The sequence below is a fragment of the Dicentrarchus labrax genome, unplaced genomic scaffold (genome assembly GCF_905237075.1).
Source record: "Dicentrarchus labrax unplaced genomic scaffold, dlabrax2021, whole genome shotgun sequence".
Lineage (NCBI taxonomy): Eukaryota > Metazoa > Chordata > Actinopteri > Moronidae > Dicentrarchus > Dicentrarchus labrax.
Genome location: NW_026136707.1, coordinates 21,629,530 through 21,653,747, shown reverse-complemented (window position 1 = coordinate 21,653,747; position 24,218 = coordinate 21,629,530). Strand labels below are relative to the sequence as shown.

Genomic DNA, 24,218 nt, shown 5'->3' with positions numbered 1-24,218 from the left:
CTTAAGAATCAAATACTGATTTTCTACAAGACTGGTGTGTTCTCAGCTGGTTCGACTTACAACCATTGCTCCCCACTCATTTTAATCTAGCATCCACGTACCAGTGTGGGGATTATAGCATCTGATGACTCAGTCTGATGCCTTATGAACTGAGAGGTCATGGTTATGCAATTTAAGATACATCACCATATGGCAGTGTGGAAAATGGAGTAATCATGTGTCATTCAGACTTTATCAGCTTTTCTTTCATTTTCATTGAATATGGGTAAATGTTGCGTAATGAGCAGAGAAAGCATTGGTACTTTTTGCATCTGCGCTGGCACTGACCCAGTTTTTATTGCTATAAGGGCACAGGCAGCATTTTACAGCTAGCGAGAGATCCCAGTAAAGTGGATCTAATGCACTTCACATTGTCAGACACACAACCCAAGGGATGTCTGAAAATACAGCCCGGGAAAGCTTTTACGTAAGATGAGCCGTCATGAGAACACAGCTTGGTTGCACTTGAGTTCAGACTCCATATTTTCCCTTTTATTAATTTATATGAACATCTTGCGCAAGTGTAGAAACCTGGGCTCTCCCAGTCTTCGCGAGTATATTTAACAGAAATCTTACATAACCAAATGGTAACAGTTGTCCGTGGTCAGTCATTTCCTCCCCGCAACAAACCTGTCCTATGAAAAACATTACAACACATGGCCAGGATTTATCATGCTTTAATAATAAAGATACAAGGACATTGGATGTAAACCACCAGTATTGCACATAGCTCAGGCACATAACAAGTGTCAATTGCTTTGAAGCGTCAACTTATTTCTATGAACAATACACAGGCTGTACCGAATAAAGCTCTACTCCCAGAGGACAAAAAAAATATATATACTTTTTCACAAAAAAAACAGTAACAGTGAGCTCACATTAAAGCTTTGGCTGAAGGTTTAAGGTTTCTTTTTGAACAATAACAAAATAAAACAAACAGTTGAACATTTCAGAACCCATCAAACAGAAACTAACATTCAATCTTACACCACCTCAAAAAATTAAAAAAAAAAAAAAAAAGTCTCATTCCAACATGAACTGTTTTTTTTCCAAACACAAGGACAACTAGGGACACCACCGGACAATGATAACACATAACCATCTACCCAGATGATCAGCTTACACATGTAAATGATAAATAAATATATAAATAACCCCTTTCATAATCCCTTTCATGTCACCGTTTTGCTTCAACTCATGGTAACTGCACAGTGCGAAGTAACAGTGTTGGAACCAAAATAACTGCATTGATATCAAGTGTTTAACAAAAACAAGTCTCACAAATACTCTTGAAAAGATGCTTAAGTGCTTTTAGTTCAAGGTTAGGCGTGTGCATGCGGGGTGGAAGCCTTTATGCATCTGGGCTGTGGGCGACGTGACGAAGAGAGTGCAATCCCATGATGCAACAGCCTCTGATAAGAGCAGCAATGTTGTACACTGGAGCGCTTCCGTCCACGCCATGTCGCGAGTACAGCCATGCTACAGTGGGTAACACAGGGGCTGCCACTGCGACTAGATCCACCAGGAAGCTGTTGCTCCAGTAACGCTTGCCGACCACATCCAGTCCCGGTGACAGACAAGGTGCCTCCTCGCCAACACCAAAGTCCAGCTCCTCCATGAACCGACGGCTCTCTGCGCGTTCCGAGGAGCACGTGCCGGAATCGGTGGAAGTGTCTGGGCTCTCTGACGGAGCAGGACTGGGCATGCTTTGTGGGGGGAGTGTCGAGTCGTGGAGATTTGGAGTGGTGGAAGTGGAGGTGGGCAGGTTGGAGAGGCCCAGAAGACTGCTCGAGGCCGACAGAACTGTGTCCGCTGCTGTTGCCCCATGGATCTTCAGCAGCTGGAGGAGCAGAGCCTGCAGGTCTGGAGACATGGGCATTATGTCGGTCTGGATTCCTTTATCTTCTGAGTTCAGCTGCGGAGGTGTGCTTGAGATGGTGACGGTGGTGGAAATTGTGTTTGGTAGAACTGGTGGGGGTTCAGTAGATTCATCAATAAACTGTCCCTCTTCTGACAGCGCAGACACACCCAACCCAGACTCTGGCAGCTTACCGCTGGAGTCCTGACTGAAATCCACCGCAGTGGACATTAAGACCTGCTCCAAAATGTCCGCTCTGTTGGCCATCTCATCGTTTACTAGTAGCCCGCTGTCCGCCATCGCCTCCGCCCCTTGTTCTCCCAGCTCCATGCCACCCTCTTCCTCCCCCACCAGCTTCTTCCCACCGCTATCGGGGCTGTCACAGATGAAGTCCAAGGTGTTTTCGTCTTGGAGGTTGGCGCCACTCTGGGCAAGCTCCATGCTTTGCAGCAGGGACTCCAACTTCCTGTTTTGGATGTTGATGTCGATAAAGTACTTCTGTATTCCTTTATCCTTCTCCATCAGGCTGCTCTTCATTGTTTCCACCACCTGACGCAGCTGCTTTATCTCTTTGCGAGCCTCTTTGAGGGACAGCTGAGCCTCCACCCGGTGACACTCCTCTTCAATCCAGTCTTCCCGCATTCTGCCTAGCTGGCCCTTAAGCTCCTCAATCTCTGTCTCTCTAATAAATAGGGAAGAGAAGTTCAGAGTTACTTAAGGAATGGTTTTACATTTTGAAAAATGTGCTCGTCTTGCTGAGAGTTGGATGAGAAGATAGTTACCACTCTCATATTTGCATGCTAAACATGAAGCTATAGCCAGCTGCCAATTGGCTTAGCATAATAATGAAAAGCACATTAGGAAGATTGTTAACTGAACAGAGCTAGGCAAGCAGTTTCTAAGATAATATTATGTAATAGTCATTCTCCAGTGGGTTCACACTCAGATTTTAACGGTTGAGCAGAGTTGCAGTAGGCATTACGTCACAACCATAGTTTCACTTTGCCTTCTCATAGGACCTCCATCATCAAACCATAAAAAGAGTCAGTCACAGGAGCTACTGTGCTGCTAAATCTTTACTAACCTGTCATGGACTCTGTTCTCAGACTCCATCAGTTTGGCCTTCAGGTGTCTGATGGCCACTTCCTTCTGCTGTAGAGGGGTGAGATACTGCTCGGGGTTCGGGGGTCTGATGCCATGGTTGTCTCCACAGGAGTGGTAGCGGCCCAGGCTCGCTCTTCTGTTGGCAAGAGAGACGAGTTTGTTGGTTAAAGGCCAAGTTTAGCCCTCCCTTTAGAACCAATTATCAGTCAGCTCCTAACTAGACATTTTGAAGCAACAGCGGAAAACAAACCAATTTGACGCTTTAAAGTAAAATCGCTGCCTGCAGACCATAATTTGTCTGAGAGACTGCTGTCAGGGCAGATGCTCTCTGAAGCCTGGAATTAGTCTGACACAGGATTAGTGGCATGTAGACTAAAGGGGGGGAAAAAACAACCTAAAATGCTGGTTTATCTAAATACAAGCAGTGTCGGCAAGTAAAGAAAATCACCTTACTTGGAAAAAAAAAAAAACCTTAATCTAGAAGCTAATTGCATTAGCATTCAAATGTTTCTATGATCAGAGTTTTATCATGCTCAAAGAGCAACTGATAAAAAGGATTCATCTTTTTTTCTGTAGAGGATGAGTGGGTGGATTTGGACAATATGCAAAGCAGCATGTAAGCCCCTCTCTTGCACTAGCACAATATCCTAGCAACCTGGGATACTTGAGGCTTTGATGCGAGCGCTCTGCATCCAGCCAGAAATAGAAACAGCCCAGCAGAAGGTAGCATGAGAGGAAAAGATGTCACATGACACTTAGCCAGGCAGAAGAAATGTCTTAAAGGGGACAAGAGTGGAGGGTTATAATGCATTTATGGAAGCTGTAAACATGAGATAAAGAGAGCAAATTCTGCTACTGCATAAAAACTCAAAAGGCTGTGTGTTGAATGTTTGTCATTTACACTGCTGAGAGAGGATTTTTAGGTTAAACCTTATGCAGGGCTGAGCTGCCAACAAATATAAAGCCTAAGAAGTAAGCCTTCCAAGTAACACGGAGCCTGGAGCACCATGTCAGAAATTCATGGTGGTCCCAAACACATTTGAGCTTCAGGCTATTCAGTTCACATATCAATTCTGCCCTTATAAAATATTTATGACCCTGTTCTCACGTCCAAACCAAGGTGTGTTCACTCTAATCCAATTTAGGCTGCATTCAATAGGGTCAATGTCTGGGTACCATATTCAGACATTTGCTATATTAAATCTTCATTAATCCCAACCACAGCCAAATCATGACCGATATAATCCCAGACGGGTGCAAGAGAGGAAACGATAAAACAGTCTGAGCTTAATCCACCCACCCACTCGCTCATTGCTATGCTGCACATTGCCTGAGCTACAATCCAAATCTCTCATGAGTCCAAAATCTGCTTGTTTCTCCCACAAGCAGGGATAGGCTAGTTGGATTTATAATGAAATCCAAGTGGAGAAATGTGGAAAGGTAAGACTTTACCACGAGCTCACAACTGATTACCAACTTTTTCTCCCTCAACTTTAACCACAATCTTTGCTCTGGGGTTATTAATCATGCATGTTATGAAAGTCATGTTTGGTACCTGGAGGTGGGGCTGGAGTTGCAGCTGCTGCTGTTGGTCGAAGAAGCAGCTCTGGGAGGAGTCCTGTAGGGAGCGTAGAGCTCTGCATCGCGGTTGGCCGTAGGGCTCCCGGCTGGTTTGAACACTGGGAGCGGTCTGATATGGGCGCCGCGACTTGATAAAAGACAGCATTAGAAAATAAAGCTAGCTGATTTGTTAATTCCAAAAAAAGTAGGACAAATGGGAACTTTTATACATGAACACGTCTTAGTCTAGTAGTGAGACCACACTTGATATATGAGCCTCATACCTGCGTGAAGGTGCCTTCTTTCCAGCTGAACTGAACGTGAGGCTCCCCTTGGTCTTCAGGCTGCCTGTGCTGCTGGAGGAGCTGAAGTCTGCCTCACTACCTGCAGGGAGAAGCATCACAGCATTAGCAGTCGACTGTATTACCGCTGAAAGGTGGTACAACACAATATTCTTTCAATGAAAAGTTGATTTCATAAGAAATAAAACAGTCAGGAGTTTTGGTCAGGTATGACCAAGTGGAGACTTTTTGTGTTATCACAGAAACACACACTATGTCTGTCTGGTTATACTAGCCTCTCCTTCAATAAGCACCAAAAGACCAGTTACGATCAAGTGCTGAATAAAGCAGGACTATCATGTTACAGTTTCTGTAAGCAGGACGTCCATTAAGGAAGGGCCAACCAGATAGCACAGCCTGAAACAGATATTATCATACAACAGCTTTTAGATGGGCTACTCCCCATAATTTATACCCTTTGTTAGTGAGTTTGAAGAGCAAGGCATACAGATAAACCCCTTCATGTGATTACAAATTCCATTAACCCTCCAGAATTAACCAATAACATCCAGTCATTATGTGTAACACAATCTGTTCTGCTCAAATGTTGCAAGACAAGCACTGTATATAGAAGGCCAAGGCCTAGAACATCTGTTTAGAGAAAAACTGGTCACTAAATATTGAGTTGAAATGACTAAAGATGAAGTTTAAAGCCATACCTGAGTAGCATCTTTTGCCATCAAATAAAACCATAATGTGTCCAGTGATGACTGTGACAAATAAAATTGTTCAAAACTAAGTGATCCTCCACCACTTTGTGAGTCAACTGAGGGTCTGTACACATCCAATCAGTGTAGTTACCTCCTGCTAATCAGCCTAATTGGCTAAGCTCCCGAACCTCTTCCTCAACCAATCAGCTTTCTTCCACATTTTGACTCATTATCAAGCAGTTTTTTTTCTCTTCTCCCCCTGATTAAAAGAGGGGAAATTCAATTTTGGAATAAAGGCTGGAGTGCAATGTTTCTACAATATACGTCAAGAAAGCACAGATGCACAGACGACAATTTATTCTGCTTTCAGGCAGGCAGCTGCTTCCCAGCCACTGTTTGTTCCAGTCAACATACCAGGAAATCTGCTGGCTGCTGACATGTGACAAATACACAGTTATTGTACTTTGGTCTTTGGGGAACCACTGGCATGCAGAAGTGTATATATATATATATGCAGTGTTCTGTATGGTAAGCCTGTGCATATAAAAAAAAATTAAATCTAAAATCAACACACAGGAATCTGATTATTTTCATACAGTATAGGATCAGATCATAATAGTGCAGGCCTAAGGTGAAGATTTTAAATGTTGTTGATCCTCATTCTGCTTTTTCTGAAAAAAGAAAAACAATATTTTACATCTTTTTATCTGCATCTCTGTATTCCTCTTTACCTCTGGCTTTCATGGCCGACCTCAGCTCCCTCTTGTGTCTTGGGGCGCTCCGTGGTTCACCACTCCACTCGGCCATCACCCTCACCCTCTTCACTTTGGCCTTGCGCTCGGGGAGTATCGGCGAGCCGTGGGCACTCTGCTCTGAGCCTGACGGGGTTTTGGAGGGGGACACAGACTGACTAGTGGGGCAGCCGGTGTCATCTATTGTAAACAGGCACACAGACAGTAATAGCCAAGAACAGGCAGCGTGGGGCAGGCAGCGAACACAAGCAGGCAATCAGAGCTCAAGGTTCAGCCTGGGTGTTATCTGACAGATAGCACGACAGCTTTCACAATGGCTTGTCACTTTCTTAAAGTAGTTTACACAGTGCACACATGCACACTTACTATACACACACATGCACGCACACATTCTTTAGTGTGTAGTTTTTGTTTTTCATTTGCTCTGTTAAGGAAGGTGTACAGAAAATATTTCATGCAGTGGAGGAATACAACAAAGTACATTTACACAAGCACGGTACAGTACAGTTTTGTGGTGTTTTTACTTTACTTGAGTATTTCCATTTTCTGCTACTTTATACTAATATTTACACTTAATTTCACTCTACTACATTTATCTGATTGCTTGGGTCACTTACTTTACAGATCAACATTCTGCTTAACAGTGCACAACACTCAAAATCTTCATTTACCAGGTAATTTGTGTAAGGTAATGAGTCCTAAAAGTCTTATTTTCTTAAAACAAGTAAAAGAACCTGCAATTTTAGAGAGATTTTTAAAATTTTCTAGAATAAACATTTTTCTTAATTTTAAAGCAATTTATATTAAAATGCTAAAGAGCCAGTGTGTGGTTTAGTGGCATATTATGGTGAAGTTAATTGTGAGATTGCAACTAATTGAACGCCACTTGCGTCTGTAATTGATGACCTGGGAATGAGAACGGGCTGTGAAGTGTGTAGGAGACACTATATCGGCTGTGAAACTCGCAGAATTTGCCAAAGGACTTATCTACAGCCAGTGTTTGGTTTGTCCATTCTGTGCTACTGTAGAAACATGGTGGCTCAACATGGTGGACTCCATGGAAGGCGACCTACTGCTCCTTTAGATAAAAAGGACTCATTCTAAGGTAACAAAAACCTGATTTGATTATACACTACTGAAAACATACCTATGAATATTATATTCCATTTCTGCCAATAGATCATCCTAAATGTTACACACTGGAACTTTAATGCATTGGTGATAAAATGTTATATTACTCTAAAAAGTGCTGTTCTGCATAATGAGTACTTGTACTTCTGATACTTTAATACATTTTTTCTGATAAAACTTCTGTACTTTTACTTAAACACGTTTTAATAAATAACTTTTACGTGTAGTCTCGCATTTTCACACTGTAGTATAGATACTTTTACTTAAGTAAACACCTCTGCCACCACAGATTTCATTACAAATGAGGATTTTATTTTTATGCTACCAACCAAGAGCACTGCAACACTATCTTGCGCCTGACAGCCTGTAAATGGTGTTCAAAGTAACCTTCTAAACTCATCTGTCCTCAGAAGGGATTTGAACTTCTTACCAGAGCAGAAGCTGTTGGTGCTTATGGTCCTTTTGGAGTGGTCTGAGCTCATGTCACACTCCTTCCCCTCCTCCTCTGAAAAAGGTGAATCAGACAGGGGCGAGCCTTTTTCCTTTGGTCGGAAGGGGTGGAGGACCAAACGTGGGATGCGGCTGCGGGGGCTTCCTTTCTCCGGTGACTTCTTTTCCTGTACAAAGGAACATGTATCAGGGCTGCAGGCAGGGATGTAGCAACCTTAGCTCAGTGTACCTCCTTTTTCAAAATGACAATATTTTTTAAAATTCATAAAAGATTGAAGTTTGTTCATATTGTTTGTTGTTTGCCTTGTTATGATAACTATGAGGTCACAGTTTACCATCTTTTTCTTTACACTTCTTCCAAAAAAAGACTCTAACCCTATCACCAGTGACCAGTAGCAATGAAGACTCACCTCATATTCTTGGAATGGTCCCATTGTGCTTCACGTTGCGTTTTCCCCTGATGAGTGAAAAAAAAGAGGAGAAAGATCAGGTGAGTCATTTTTTCTGTGGACTGTGTATGTGGCAGCGTTTTGACGTGGCGCTCAACAAACAAGGGCCCTCTGTCTGAACTCTGTTACACCACTAAATCCCACCCACCACCACACACATACACACACATACTGCCTGGTACAGATGGCACAACAAGCCCAGAGCCAGCCATGACCGTCACACACTGAATTTATGACCTTGTGAAACAAACTCTACACGTCACCCCCTAAAAATAAAAGTACGTTTTTAAATCTGAATTTGTAAAGTCCTTTTGCAATCGAATGGAGGGAAATGAACTAAAGAGCAAAAACAAGATGTAAAAAGATGTAAAAATTATGAAGATAACAGTCTTTGAGCTAAATGCTAATGTCAGCAGTGATAATGTTGAGGTATTTCTTGGTTTAGCATGTTACCATGTTTACATTTGCGAATCATCAAGTACAGCTGAGGCTGGTCAGAACGTCATTAGCTTTGAAGGTATTTAGTATTAGAAAAGTATTGGATGAACAAATTTTGACCTGAAGATGGTGCTAGAGCCAATAGTTGTTAATTAAAATGTCAACCTCATGGTGGCATTAGAGGAAAAGTCAGGTGATCATGACTGTACAAACTTTCATGGCGATCTTTCAAGTTGAGATACATCACTAAATAAGTGAAAACTTTAACTGTTGGAGCTAAAGGTCACATGATTACATGTTATTAGAATAGATCATTATATACATTTATACTTATATACTGTCAATGATTTATCCTCAGGGAACACTGAATATCTGTAACAAATTCTATGACAATCCATCCAAATGTTCTTGAGATATTTCAATCTGAAGCCTCATGGTGGGACTATAGAGGGAAAGTCAGAGGATCACCCAAGTATTTAGGATTCATCCTCTGGGGACCATGAAAGTCTGTACAAAATGGCATGGCAATCCATCGGATAGAGCCATGCCATTAAAAACAGTGAAAGAAACAAGACAAAAGAAAACTTTTTTGGTTTCAAAAGGGTAGAGTTCAGAGATACAGCTAGAAAGAAGATATTATTCTGGTATTACTCTTTTCATACTCAAGTTCTTCGTCAAAGTCATCCCAGATTAAGGTGATCAGATGAAGCCCAGTAATAGATCAAAGGTGTCCAACTTCAGTACATCACTCTGCTAAACACAATTCACTAACTCTCCTTATCAGCCTTCTGTGCCAAGACTGTGAGGCTGCCTGCCAGAAAGTGCTTCTATCACTGAGCTATAATAGATGATGGGACGACATTTGAAAAAATAGAGACCAGCGTAGAAAAAATAACTCAAACACTGACCTTTTTCATTTTGTACATGCACATTTAAACAAAGAGAAAACATATTTTATTGATGCTTTAAAGCTAAATAATGCAGACTTTCTCTCATGCTCGAATAAACTTCATACAATCACTTCTCTTCCGCTCGCCTGTTGATTTGCCAAAGGGGGTCAGTTATGTAAGTGCTTACATGTTTTTTCCCTCTTTGCACTGGGAATGATGTAATTGACCCCAAGGCCTGTGTGCTGCTGTCACATCAGTGAATCCAAACCTGTCTTCCCTCTCTTCATCCAGATGGTACCTTTTTTTTTTATATTTTGGCTGGTATACGTCAGTCTTCCGTTGATCATCTGGCCTCCCCAAACAATCCTCTATCAATAACAGAATGATATCACTGCTGGATGACCTAATATAAGTCACGTTCCCTGTACGAACGGCCCAGACTCGTGCAAAATCCTCTTTCTTCACACCATCAAGGCCCAAAGAGGATTGTAAAAATAGAGCAGAGAGTTGTGGGAATCAAGCTCCACCTCCTTTTATTAGACTCAAAAATAGATTCTGGGTGGCCTTCACCTTGCCAGTAGTTTCACTTTCATTTTCAGACATCCACACTGTTATCATACTGTATGCACAGCCTGCCTGGCACACTGGCACGGCACACGCAGGTGATGATAGGCACCGAGCAGGGCAGAGCAACCGGAGCCGTGCCCTAGCAACAGTCTTAGCAACAGAGGGAAAATGCTGCACAAGCGGCTCCAGCTAGATGGGACCAATTATGTGTAAATCTGCACAGTGTGGGCTTCTGTTGCTCATCCTGAGACGCCGTCCTTCACTGAGAAAATATCTGAGAGTGCATGTCGAGGTGGTGAGGGGGTGTTTGCCATTCAGCCGCACAGTGTTTTTCTCAGACTGAATGAACACTGTGTCCTCGAGCCAGTGTGTGTGAGCGCCTGTTCATACTTACTGAGTCACGTTTCCGCTGTTTGTTGCATATGATTGTGGTATATATTGGAGTTTATAACAAATGTTTGACTTTTTTTAAACAGATTTTCCTACGAGGAGTGCAATAATAATCTAAAGTGAAGACAACAAACTAATGGTGAAGACAACAAGGGTGTAATCCATAAAACCAAGATTATGGATGTTACAAATAATCCAAAATTATTATGCACAATAGTAAAACAAATGTGAACTGTGGCAAATGAATAGAGGAAGAAATAATCTAATAAACAGTGCGAAGATGTTTAATTCAGGAAGAGACTTTTCTAAATTCATGCAACTACAAGCAGCCAAATAAAGGAAAAGCAGCAGGGTGGTAACATCACAACATCAAAAATAAAGAGTCAGAGATCACCTAGCGTCAGCCAAACCAATTCAAACAGTCTTTTAGAATCATCTCATGTTATTTATTCCAGTACAACACTTCTTCTTTTGTTAATGATCACTCAGTGGCTTGTAACCTGAAACCCAGTGAGGTGTTTGGATACAGTCCATGCATGCTGTGCTACCTATACTTGCTGTCATTTAGGTTTTTCATTTTGATCTTGGGGACATTTTGCCTGTTTCCATTGTGTTTGCACTTGTTCCTGTCCTGTCCTGACTCCTGTAAAGTAGGATTATGCATTCGGTTCTCCGCCCGCATCCTCTGCTTGACTCCAGACAATGTTGATTGGCTACCCACTGAGCCACAGGCTGAGCATTATCTAAGATGCAAACACAGGATTTTCAGCCCCCTAAGCATGATCGTCTGTTGGTCAACCAAGCTGTGTAAACGCAGCAATTCACTCTGAAAACTTCAAATAATAGTTTAGGAAGTGGATGTCCTGGGGAAGGATTGGGCTTCGGTGAAAGCTGTCAGTGGGATGATGAGATAATGTGAACATGACTGGTAAACAAGTCTTTAAGCTTCCCCTGAAGCTATTTCCCTTATCCAGATGGTCTAAAACAGCATGGAGTGGGCGTCAATAATAAATTCCCTTAATCCATCCCGTTCGACATGCTCTCTAATGTTGATTGTGCACATGGACTAATGTGAAGCTGTATATTCCAATTTGATATGATGAACCATGTGATGCACTCAGTCCATTTGTTCTGTTGCTGTGATTGTTAATGAGATGTTATTTCAGTGATGACGACATTTGATACACACTGATGAAGTGACAGACTGTTACAGCTTTGTAAGATGTGAGCTTAATTGAGCATTTATGTCCAGATGCCTTATACATTTGTAAACATTATGCCAAGAAGGAAATATTTATACTATATAACTAAATACAAAATATGAAATATTTGTACTCTGAAAATAGTTCTCTTCTGAGTAGCACGTCATTCACACTTGTTCTAAGCTCATCGACCATTAAACAGACTGCATCATCCCTGCATGATGTCATTACTGAGAAATCACTTTTACTTTCAGTAATCCTGCTTCCAGGAAGCATAAAGTAAAAACTGAAACCAATACCAACATTCAAAAAATGTTTGTCTGACAACACAGAAGTTGTTTATTAGTAACTGGTATCACAGAGGAAAACACTTCTATGACTATAACATCTATGATAAGCTCTAACAGAACCATTCTCTGTATTGCAGAACCACATGGTTCCACATTGGATCTTTATAGTGTTAAAACAATTTAAAAATACACTCTTATAATAAACTGAATGTCACCATTTTTAAGAATATCAACCTTTAAATAGAACCACTGCTCTAACCAGGCAACACTGGAAAGCCCTCCCATGTGTTTACACGTTTTCACGCCTCCCTTTGTTTTCCACATCTCACTTTAAAGCCATTTTCATTGTTTCTAAAGACTCATGAAATGTTCCTGTTCCCTGACAATGACAGCATCTTCTCCCACACTGCCTTCAAATCGCTTGTTACATATTTGATCATGTTTTGGGGGTTTGTTTTGTTCCATGTGGCGCCCCCACAGCTGCTGGGGATGTTTTTCTCAGCCTCTAGAATAAAGACACACTAAGTACGACATAAGGATGCAACCAATGGTGATGTAAAAATCCCTTCAACTTCAGACCTCATGTGTCCACATTTCACACAGCACCACCCAAAACATTAAAGATTTCGCAGCGACATTTGGATGATTTGACAAATTCCTGAACTTGTAAACACCTCCTCTTCCTCAGCACCACCTGCTCCCATCCTGTCAATATAGTTTCACTCCGCGTTTTGGCTTAATTGGTCATAACGGATTGTCTTGAATGGAATTTTTAGGAAAGGGGAAACAAATGAAAGGCTTGCCTGGATGTCCGATGGTGGTTTCCTCTCAGAAGGATGCGCGTCGGTCGGTGAAGCACAAAGGGTCGTTCCGCTGCTGCTGGTGCTCCGCTGGTGCCAGCCTCCGCTCTGCTGATGCTGAGGATGTCGGGTGGAGGAGAGCTGTGTGCAGACTGAGGACACACATGATTGGACAAGAAGCGAGACCACTGACAGCGCACGCACAATATGACTCCCATCCCCAAGTGTGTTACATAATGCGTGAGGCGTTACTTAACCCCTTCAACATATAGAGCCATAGGCTGCAGGCAGGGTGGTATAATATGTACGCTAGGTTATATGGACAGGTTTACATGTAGGATAAATATTGATAAATGAAATAAATATTACATTTAAATATAATATTATTTATAGTGTAATATAAATGTGCTCATCGCCAAAATCCGTTGAGATTATTTATCATATTTATATATTTATGGGGTGTGTGTACAGTGATGTGCATGAAGCCGAACGCAGTCTGTTGACTCAGTGTCAAGAGCGAGTTTGCTCTCCATGGTGCTGAAATCAGGGAGGAAGCCGCTGCTCCTGTCCCAATTTATATCCATCTATATACAGATACTGTTATATAAAATCATTAAACTGTTTCCCCGAGCAAGTGCGCCATTGGAGTTCAGTGGAGTTTTAGTGCAGAAACCCGACTATTTCCAAGAGGAATCAAACGGTGTCATGTCTCTCTATGGAATAACCTGCAGGTCATATGTTAATAGGGTGTGTCTGCTTGCAGGTGTTCATCGTTATAAGTGTGTCAGACTGGGTTATGGAGAAGCTCTGGGCACTGGGTGGTACTGAATCAAATGATAGCATGTGACTTATGAGGAGCAGTTTGTCTCCTTATCACTGAGGCCCTCTGCTGGAACAAGAACATGATGTCTTACAGTAACAGAACTCAGTGGATTGACATTAAAGAGCCCCAGGCTCAGTTTGTCCAAAAGCAGGAGACACAACTTAACTTTTCTTTGTTCTTGATCAGCATTATCAGGCCTTGTTTCGATGCATACTGAAAGAAATTCGTCTGACATGCTGCGCTAGAAGTTTTTCTAGAATACAAGACCAGAGAAAATAATGTAAATAATAGGCAATGGACTGTAATACACTGAAGGAAATATACATCATATCTACTCGGCAACAGATTACAAGCAATATTATTAATTAAATAGAACTATATTTGGTGTTGATAATATAAATTAAATGAAAACCTTTGTAGTTAACCCTTTCATAGCAGATTCAAATAGAGAACAAAAAGGGATCAATTAATATGTAAGCAGAAATATTGAGTTGTGACGAACAGAATTTTTTTAAATAGTGCAAATAAAAACGTATTGAAATTTTACATATCAGTGATATATAATTAAGTATAATAACCTACATCTATCAGTGAATTTATTTGGATCTATTCAGTGCAGTCTATTAAATCTAAATGTCTGTCTTTCTTAGAGAAAATGAACTAAAGTGTGAATGAAGCACTCCTCACTGTAACAACACCATCTTAAAATTCATGTACAGCTACACCACATCTTTACATTTAACCAAATATTTTTATTGATATTTACTTAAATAATTGCCACAAAAATAAATTATTCACTGTTATGTTGAATAGATTTGACCTAATGCATTATTTAAAATCCACATGACCACAGAATTATTTATTACAGTGGTGGTCAATATTATTTGACACACTGGTTTAGTTACTTTAAAGACTCTATTACTATGTGGCAACCCATCCCTCCATCATATTTAAATATTAAATGCAATATGATGCATTTGAAAATTAGATAAGGTCAAATGTACAAACAGGCTAAATTACAAATCTGCCCACTGTCATCTTTGGATCTGTTCATCCAGACCAGCCCTGATGATGCATTGAAGCAACATGGAGATAACATTTTTCTTTCACTGGCTGCAATGAGCCCTGATGTCACTGACCTCCTGAACTGTGACCACTGGCAACAAAGAGAGACCTGTCAGGAATTATATGTTCACTTCGAATTGAATAAAACTAATTATTATGAGTTAAGGGGTCATCATTAGATTTTCTATTTGTTTATTACTTTGACAATGATTTTAATACTGTTGAACACACACACACACACACACACACACACACACACACACACACACACACACACACACACACACACACACACACACACACAAACGTGTGAAAGCTGATCAGGACTAATGGGGGACTTCAAAATCGGTTTAACTCCATTTGAATGGAGGAGCATTGGCCTAACTGTTAAACACAGAGTCATATAGTCAGATTTTCCCTTAGGACGTGAATGCATCATTTGCCCTCGCTTCTTTACATTATGGGAGACATCGGGTTGTAATGAATAGTAACGGCCACTAGAGGTCACTAGTGTTCTTTGGAATGTGATGCATTTGCGTGCCTCCTCATCAAGACAGAATATTTTGGGTTTTCTGGGATCACAACTCGAGGTTACATTTAAACGCACGAGACCTCTGCCGTCAGATATTCAACCATGTTTCTGTGAGTGAGTTCTCTGCCAACGCCATCCGATCAACACTGAATCAAACACTGACCTTTCATCTGCCTTGTTCCATTCAATATATATTGTTCCCACTAAATACCGGGTCAAACTCGTGTACAATTCATGATGTTTCTTTAAAAAAAGGCCACTGCTTTATGATCACCTTGTGCACACAGCGTCTTTAGCCTGTCTGTGCGTAAAATCTAATCTAATCTGATCTGATTTGAGGTGTCCTTGGGAGATTTCAGGCTCTCAAAGACATTGTGATAAGGAGGACTATAACTGTTGGAGTTTTTCTGAAAATTGTGTGGCTCTAGACCTACTTTGGCCAACTTTATAAACAGCTCTATGCTGACATTTGTGCTTTTAGTCTAAAATAGGTCATCGAGGTAGCAGCAGAATTGACTGTAACAGTTTAATTTAATTGTAATCTGATTCATTAATTAATATCATAATTTAAGTTATTGTAATCCAAAATAAAGTAGATAAGTGTTCTCTATGGGCAGTTCAGACCTTTTCAGCAATTGGCTGCTAAAAACTTTCCCACATGGACTCTCCTGTGGCGGTCTTTGGCTCTGTTGCGCGCGTCTGTTTGGAGCTCTGTGACATGAAGTTGTTTGGGAAGCACTGCACTGAGCGACCATGTGGGCGTGTTTCTCTCGGCCCAGCAGTCTCCGCTGTAGTGTGGAGTCCAGAGCGCAAAACGCACTTCTTCTGGTGCGACCGGGGAGCGCAAAAGTAGCAGCTCTCCGACCCTGACGCGCACACCGTCTCCGACTCCGGCGGCCCCCCGAATCCTACTTCACTGAGCGGGAAAAACGAGAGAGTTTCTGAACATCTCCCGGTGACTCTTCCAGCCATGGACGCATCTCGACTCGTAACGCTATATCTGGGCCTGCTCCTTGTTTTCCTTGGGAATATACCGTGTTTCCAGTCTGCTGCTATCATCTCTCCCTCTGCGCCGAGGAGGAACAGGGGAGCCAGGATCTCTCATCAGGACGGACAAAGGTCATCCAAATTCCTAAAAGACATTTTCACGTCTTCGCATCCTATCGCGGGCCACCACAAAGAAGACCCAAAGGACGCTATTGTGCCGCATGAATACATGCTCTCCATATACAGGACATACTCGGCTGCAGAGAAGCTCGGACTAAACGCAAGCTTTTTCCGCTCCTCTAAATCTGCCAACACCATAACAAGTTTTGTGGACAGAGGAACAGGTTGGTTTCAGTCCGCTGCCAGCTCCATCAGCTCAGTCTTGCATAATTCTGTGGCACAGTTTTTTTTCCTCAACTGACTGGTCTATAATATTATCCTCTTATATAGATCTAAATAAAATGTGGCTTTAAAACGACAGTAATGCATAAGAGCTGCAGAAAAACAAGCTCGCCGCGGCAACTTTTACGCACGTTTTAGATCAGGCAAAAATAATTCGTAAATGCACTTTTACGCGCAGAAAATATCATTAAATCACAATAATGCGTTTTAAAGGAAAGAAAGTACTGAAAGCTGAAGCATTATATGTTGTTCAGTAGCAGTTTCGTGATTGTATTTGGATCTCTTTGCCGCACAGCCTGCGAAACGTGCACCTTTTTGCAAGTATAAGGTTATATTACACTTAAATTAACCTCTGGGTAACACGACAGTAAAACACTAATTAAGGCGCTCTCTAAATGAAGGCTGTAAATCACTGTCAGTGCGGGCTGCAGCACAAACTAGATTCCCCCCCCCCCATTCACCTCCACACGCAAACACAATGAATTAGAAGCCCGAACATTTAAAGTACAAACTGAGTTTTAAAAAGTTCAATCCGTTGCCATTATGGTGGCCAGTTTGGCCCACTTGTGCTGACAAAGGGGAGCTAGAGGGGCGGGGGGAGCCACGGCAGAGCGGGTCGGTGTGAGAAGCAGGTGTTTGGGTCAGTTAACATGTGTAACCAAGTGATTTGACCAGCCCGCGAGGACAAACACAATCTGATAAACACAAACACGTCCAACACACACAAGGGGACATAAGCCGAGTTAATCTTTGCGGGAGAAATAAAAGCTATCTTTGTTTGCGTTCCCTCCCGTCTGAAACACCCCGAGCCTCAGCTCTGGGACGCGAACTGCGCGCTGCAAAAAATATCCATCATTACGAGTTGTTCAGCCCAGAGTCGGCTGCTTCAATCATATTATTATTATCTGCCTACTTGGTGAGGTGCAGCTGCGATTATTTCCTGCGCAAATTAGCATTTTTTTTCAAGACCTATGTTCAGTGAAGTGCATTTAAAAAAAAAAAAAAGTGTATTTCAAGGTTTGCTATCTTTTCCTCTAAATAAACCTAAGTGCATTGAGAATAAGTGCCGCTCTCTCACACAGTCGTTCGTTTTCAGACAAAAGAGGACGTTTTCAGAATGAATATGAGGCTAGAGGGCTCGTCCGTGGGGCCACTTCTTGCAGTGTGAACTGATCTGATAGGAAAAACGCCTCACTTTCTCCTGTGATTCTGATGTGATGTGTCACTAGCTCTGACCCCGAGCTGGACCCTCTGAGAGCTGCTTGGCATCGAACGGCTGATTGGAGTATTTGAACTCGGTGATCCAATTGAGTGTTCATGTCATAACATATCAAACACTGTCTATTCTCCCATAATGACCCAGCTCGGCCACGATGGGCACATCACCAAAAAGCGACGAGGGGGAAAAAAAAATGAAAGAGCACTTCCTCCGCTGTGAAGTGGTTCGTATTTTTACTGCGGAACCTCCCTTTGCGACCGCCACTTTAATTACGGAAAATTATTTTTCTTCCCGTTCTTTCAGCTCAAGCGCCTTTGGTTTCTTTTGGGATTCCTCCCAGCACCCCCAAAGTGTTGCACTGCATTAACCTGCAGAATGAACCTCAGCTGGGAGTTTTTCGTTATTCAAATCTGCTCCACCAGGAAAGAAATACACACAGGGGGAGCAGCTTTTGACGCGCAAAGTAACAGGTTTTGCGTCTTTTACGCATTATTCATCCACGCACAGACAGGTTTTACTGAGTGCACCTATGATCTACAGCTTCTTCGGCTTTCACACTTTTGTAGGTATAATGAAATTTGCTTATAAAAACCAGGCAGGGTGTTTCCTGGAGGTCAGAAAAGGCAAGATCAGAAAAGAATAACCCGAATCTGAAAATTACTTTTGGCACTTTGGGGTAACTCATTAAAGCGCAGATGGTGCAGCCCGGCCTCTCTCTCTTTCTCTCTCATTCTCTCTCTCTCTCTCTCTCTCTCTCTCTCTCTCTCTCTCTCTCTCTCTCTCTCTCTCTCTCTCTCTCTCTCTCTCGCTTTCCTGTTCTCTTTCCAAACAGAGGCATAGATGACAAAAACATGTTTTGCATTTGTTCAAATACAAGCAACAAGGTCAAACAAAAGTGCACAGGATGCCATTTTAACCAAGCAGTAAAATCCACCGCATTCTCCCCCAATTATCCACCGTCAAGCATCTTACGCGTAATGGAAAAAATTGGCTTTTTACATAATAATGAAATTAAGAAAACTTTGTAATTTATATATATATTTTTTAAACTGTCAACACGAATATCTCTCAATAATTCCAACAGTCTTTTCAGTCAGTCAGCCCGTGCAGGCTGCGCGTTTTAAGGGGAATGTTGTCGTTGGCAAGATGAGATGAAATATAAGAGGGGAAGTGCTTTAATGAGGAAGTTGGGAATTCAGAACTGTTAATTATTTGGTGAACTTGTATTCGATTTGTTTGAGGTCTTATAAAAAAAAAAGAATCCTAATGCAGACCATACGCGCAAAGTCACTGAAACGAGCACCAGGTTTCAATCTGCTTTTACTGTTTGACTCGGCAGGGTTCACGGAGGGAAACTGACAACTAGATTCAAATATCTCTTTAGAGCAAGTCTAACAAATTATATCACAGGGGTGTTCAGATGTAGGCATGCCACTTTTATTTTTTAAAAGCATATTAGCTCATCGGATATTAATGTAGACAATCAACCGAGGCAACGTGCTTTTATTTTTTATAATCACAAATCGTTCATCTTAACAAGTAATTTAATTCCGCTTTCATGTTTAAAATATTATATTTTTAAGTGAGTGAGAATTTGTTTTTACATTTAAAGGGAAGTTATTATTTACGTATCCCAACGTAAATAAACGTGTTTTAAGAATTTCAAACAAAAAAATAAAAATAACAAAAATGCAGGAAATAAGAGAATTATTTCACCGCCATTTGCTGAATTCTTTCCGTTTTTCACGAGAAAAATCACGGAAAACGGTACAAAAGAACTTTTTATGCTGGATTTTATTGAAGCAAAACCAAGTAAGAAATAAATACGATTTATAACCGAATAGGCTGTGAGTTGCAGCTTGATATGCATGCTGCTAAACATAAATCATTCTCATCTTAAATGTATTTTTAAAAACACAGTCTGAGTCTCTTGTTTGTTCCATGCAGACGTTTACTTTTCATGCATTGTTATATTCCAGTCTCATTGGTTCGCCTTGATGGACTATTTGCAGGCCTCCTGGGTCTCCAGCAGGGAATAATGCATTAATTGTGTATTGTTCAGTTGAGTGTACAGTATGTCGCCTTTGGTCCGTTGTGTCTGGCAGCACCCAGGGGCCTTCACATCACTAGGCCCCTTGTTTTTTTCTCCTTTTCTTTCTTTGCCTTACAACTCTGCAAGAGTTCTCAAAAAAGAAAACTAACCACATTTTAGATGCTCTGACTGCTGCTTTAGATTTAAGACCTTTTTGAGACTGCGAAGAGGGAAAAGTTTACTTCCACTCTGTCAGGGAGCTGGAAATGAATAATCAATCTGTCATCAAGTGAAATGAAAGCAGAACTATTTTCATTAAAACATGCTGGCTCTGATTAAATCTGGCATTACATTTTCGCCAGATTTGATTGGATTATTGTCACTGCAATATCAAGGAACGAATTCTGGCCCTATAAGGACAGGTGGATGAATGCATAATGTAGGCCTACACATTTCTTTTGGAACAAGCGATGTTAGAATCTTCCTGTATTTGGCCTGAAACATTGCGCGCTTTGCATCACAGTATCATTTCAAATTGTTCATGTGCAACAAATTTGCATGAAATGAAATGAAGACCCTTGAGCAACTGCAGTTGTAGGGAGGAAGCCTTAAAGCAGGCTTTGTAAACTTAACCCACATTGAGCCCTTAGCGTTATAGAAGATTCACAAGACTTTATTACCGAGAGAGTTCTGTTAGAGTGTAATCAAATAAAAGGGAAACAATGGACAAAGTGGGTTTATGAGTATTTTCTTTATATCAGTAATAAACCTGCTGTTAACTGGGCGTTTTTTCATTCTCATCCAAACTGAGGACTTGTCAGCTGTAGTTTGTTTCAGGCAGGTCCGTGGTGGACATTGGAAAAACAAGTAAGAGAGAGAGAGAGAGAGAGAGAGAGAGAGAGAGAGAGAGAGAGAGAGAGAGAGGGAGAAGGCCTCTGTGGGAGAATGTGAGTCCCCCTTCCTCCCTCCCTCCATCCCTCTGAACACTGTACACCCTAAGTGAATCTGACTGCAATTATTTTCTTCTTTTATCCTTGCAGACGATCTTTTGCACTCTCCTCTGCGAAGACAAAAGTATCTGTTTGATGTCTCAACCCTTTCAGACAAAGAGGAGCTGGTCGGGGCGGAATTAAGGATATTTAGGAGAGCGCCCGGGGATTTGCAGACTTCCCTGCAGACCACGGGCCTGTACGACATCCAGGTCTACCCCTGCCGCTCGGACAGACTGCTGGACTCCAGGTCTCTCGACCCGCTGGACTCCACCAAGGCCGGCTGGGAGGTTTTGGACGTGTGGGAAATGTTCAAAGCACACCAGCACCATTATCATCACCCCCACCATCATCATCACCAGCAGCAGCAGCAGCAGCAGCAGCAGCAGCAGCAGCAGCAGCTCTGCTTCCAGCTCCGCGTCACTCTCAGCAAGACAGACACCGAGGTGGACCTGAGGCAGCTGGGGCTGGACAGGAGCGGCCGTCCCCAGCGGGAGAAGGCCATCCTGGTGGCCTACACCCGCTCCAAGAAGAGGGAGAACCTGTTCAACGAGATGAAGGAGAAGATCAAGTCGCGGAGGTCGGTAGGGGAGAGGGAGGAGGCGGTGGTGGTGGTGAAGGCGGCGGCGGCGGCAGAGGAGGGGGTGTCTCTGAGAGGGGTTAAAGGAGAGGGCCCCCGGCGGCGGAGGAGGACGGCGCTGAGCAACCGGCACGGGAAACGGCACGGGAAGAAATCCAAATCCAGGTGCAGCAAAAAGGCGCTGCACGTGAATTTCAAAGAGCTGGGCTGGGACGACTGGATCATCGCGCCCCTGGATTACGAGGCGTACCACTGCGAGGGGGTGTGTGACTTCCCCCTGAGGTCGCACCTCGAGCCGACCAACCACGCCATCATACAGACGCTCATGAACTCCATGGACCCCAACAGCACCCCGCCCAGCTGCTGCGTCCCCACCAAACTCAGCCCCATCAGCATCCTGTACATAGACTCAGGCAATAACGTGGTGTACAAACAGTACGAGGACATGGTGGTGGAGCAGTGCGGGTGCAGGTAGCGGCCCCTATTCGTAAAAACAAAACTTTAAGAGACAGAAAAAAAAATCAAAGATAAGTCTTGATGGGTCCCAGGTTGAAGATATAAAGTCCTCACAGGTCTGAAATGCTTTGACGCATGACGCGCCTTGGGTTTATTCAAAAGGGATGCACACAAAGGCGATAATCTGCTATTTATTAAGACTCAGTACAGTCACAATAATTCACACTCTCTGCCTTAAAGTGTTAACGCCTTCGTTCCCATCCCACGCAACAAGTCATCACTCATCAAACAGGCTTTTGTTTCCCAGAGAGTGAGACGTGTCCATATGGCACAAGGGATGGGTACAAGGCGAGATGATGGGAGCCTATTGAGTCCGACTGTGCACCTGTTCGTGCCGAGCCCAGAGGACAGTGGGCTTTGCCTGTCAGCGCTTTGTTGCAGCTCTGCCGTGTGATCCTGCCAGCCAGGCCGGACTCTTTTGGGTATGTGCATCCAGGCCGTAATTGCCACTGTCCAGCTGGAGTCATTACAGGCCCGAGCTAGTGCCTGTTTTTCAAAAAAGAAAAGAAAAAAAATAGAAAAAAGAAAAGGGGGTGAATGTCTACTCTACCACACACACACACACACACACACACACACACACACACACACACACACACACACACACACACACACACACACACAGACTGGTCTGAGAAGAGGAGGTAAGATGGTGGTGGTAATGCCTTCAAGAGATTTTTGCCTTACTGGAGACCAGTTGAGAGGCGCTGGGAGACGCGTCGTGCGCCTTTGTGGACAGAAAGGACACAGAACCAGACTTGTGCCTGACTGGGGCCCTGTTGTTGAAAAAAAAAGAAAAAAAGCACACATAACTGAGGCGAACTTTTTGCTCAAAAGTCTGCATCTTTACGAAATGCACTTCCACAACTGACTGCGCCCAGGACACGCGGTCAGCGAGAGAGTTTGTCTTCTCTGATGACGAAAATAAAAGACTCGCAAACGAGATGATATTTAAATGCACATTAGCTTTGAATGCACTGCTGTTCATTATTTTTTGAGCTGTAAATATTTGTACAGTTGAAAACTTTACAAAGTGCAACGAATGAAGAAATGAGAAGACAGCATTTCTTTGTAAATATACAAAATGCACTCAAATCGGTATAATTTCTATTCTATAATTATTTTATTATTTGTGATGTACAGAGTTTCATGATAATCATATATTTCTTACATTGATAAGAGTAATTTAAGGTGTATTCGATATTTTTTGCAGAGGGTGGAAAATACCATTATTAATGTCTACCTCATAATTGCATATAGGATCTGAGTTTTGAGGTGCATTCAGTTAGAGTGTAAAGAGCTTTTACAATGATATATAAGATCATTTATATACATATATTACTGGATAATATTCCACACCATTACTGTACAAATAAAATTCAAAACAAAGTGTGGTACCTCTGATGATTAATGCAACCCTCTTTTTGCATTCCTTTTATTCATTTGAAGTGTTTTGAAGTGTGACTATTGTAAAAATCCAATAAGAACTCTGCAGGGCATTTTGTTTATGAGGGAATAAGATGGGACGAGAAACTGTCTTTTTTAGCAATGGAAAAATTTGATGAAAAAAAGTAATCACATTACTGGTATTTTTAAAATGTTGTGTGCTTGAATAACTTGCTCTGAGTCTCAAGACAATGCATAACTTTAAAAAGAAATCATTGTTTTTCTTCCTGGAGAATTAAATATGCTTAAATTGCACACCCACATAACACATTGCCCACAACAAACACATGTTTTTAGATCATACTGAATGACCTTTTAAGACAAATCAAAAAACAAAAACAACAATAACAATAAACAATACTACTGCTAATACTAAACTAAATAGACTGTTCCATGAAGTTGCAGAGACTTTCTAAGCTTAAGGCTAGACTCCCCCTATAAAAAGTATACAGTGCATATGGAGCACATATACCTTTACCTTCAGGTATGCCTGCTCATTTATTCTTCCCCTTTTAAACAGTCTTTCATCATAGACAGCAGTTGTCATTATTCAGTGACTGACTAACTTAAAACCCATATAAACATATGGTGACCATCCAAGTTGAAGGAAATCCAGTGACTGACTGTCACTGATATGGCACTGAATGTACGAACCCCAGCTATTTCCCAATGAATTAGCCCGCCTGGGTCAAGTTTACTTAACACTTTAATGTTTC

At 42.0% G+C, this 24,218-nt stretch overlaps 2 protein-coding genes across 3 annotated transcripts; one reads left to right on the top strand and one right to left on the bottom strand.

The window, feature by feature from the left end:
- Window positions 1–700: 700 nt before the first annotated feature.
- sybu (syntabulin (syntaxin-interacting)) lies at window positions 701–13,079 on the bottom strand. 2 transcript variants are annotated; one of them, XM_051406696.1, is made up of 8 exons: window positions 12,915–13,079; window positions 8,296–8,342; window positions 7,866–8,052; window positions 6,284–6,484; window positions 4,846–4,945; window positions 4,557–4,709; window positions 2,982–3,137; window positions 701–2,579 (listed from the first exon to the last, which is right to left on the bottom strand). In XM_051406696.1, exons 2-8 carry the CDS (start codon window positions 8,317–8,319, stop codon window positions 1,391–1,393), a joined length of 2,010 nt encoding a protein of 669 aa, XP_051262656.1. In that variant the 5' UTR covers window positions 8,320–8,342; window positions 12,915–13,079; the 3' UTR covers window positions 701–1,390. The 2 variants fall into 2 exon arrangements, with proteins under 2 accessions (XP_051262656.1, XP_051262657.1); XM_051406697.1 differs by having other exon boundaries at window positions 6,284–6,430.
- Window positions 13,080–16,120: 3,041 nt separating this feature from the next.
- gdf6a (growth differentiation factor 6a) lies at window positions 16,121–23,445 on the top strand. Its single transcript, XM_051407450.1, has 2 exons — window positions 16,121–16,662; window positions 21,012–23,445. The coding sequence occupies exons 1-2, from the start codon at window positions 16,302–16,304 to the stop codon at window positions 22,013–22,015; spliced, it is 1,365 nt and encodes a 454-aa protein (XP_051263410.1). The 5' UTR covers window positions 16,121–16,301; the 3' UTR covers window positions 22,016–23,445.
- The last annotated feature ends 773 nt before the right edge of the window (window positions 23,446–24,218 follow it).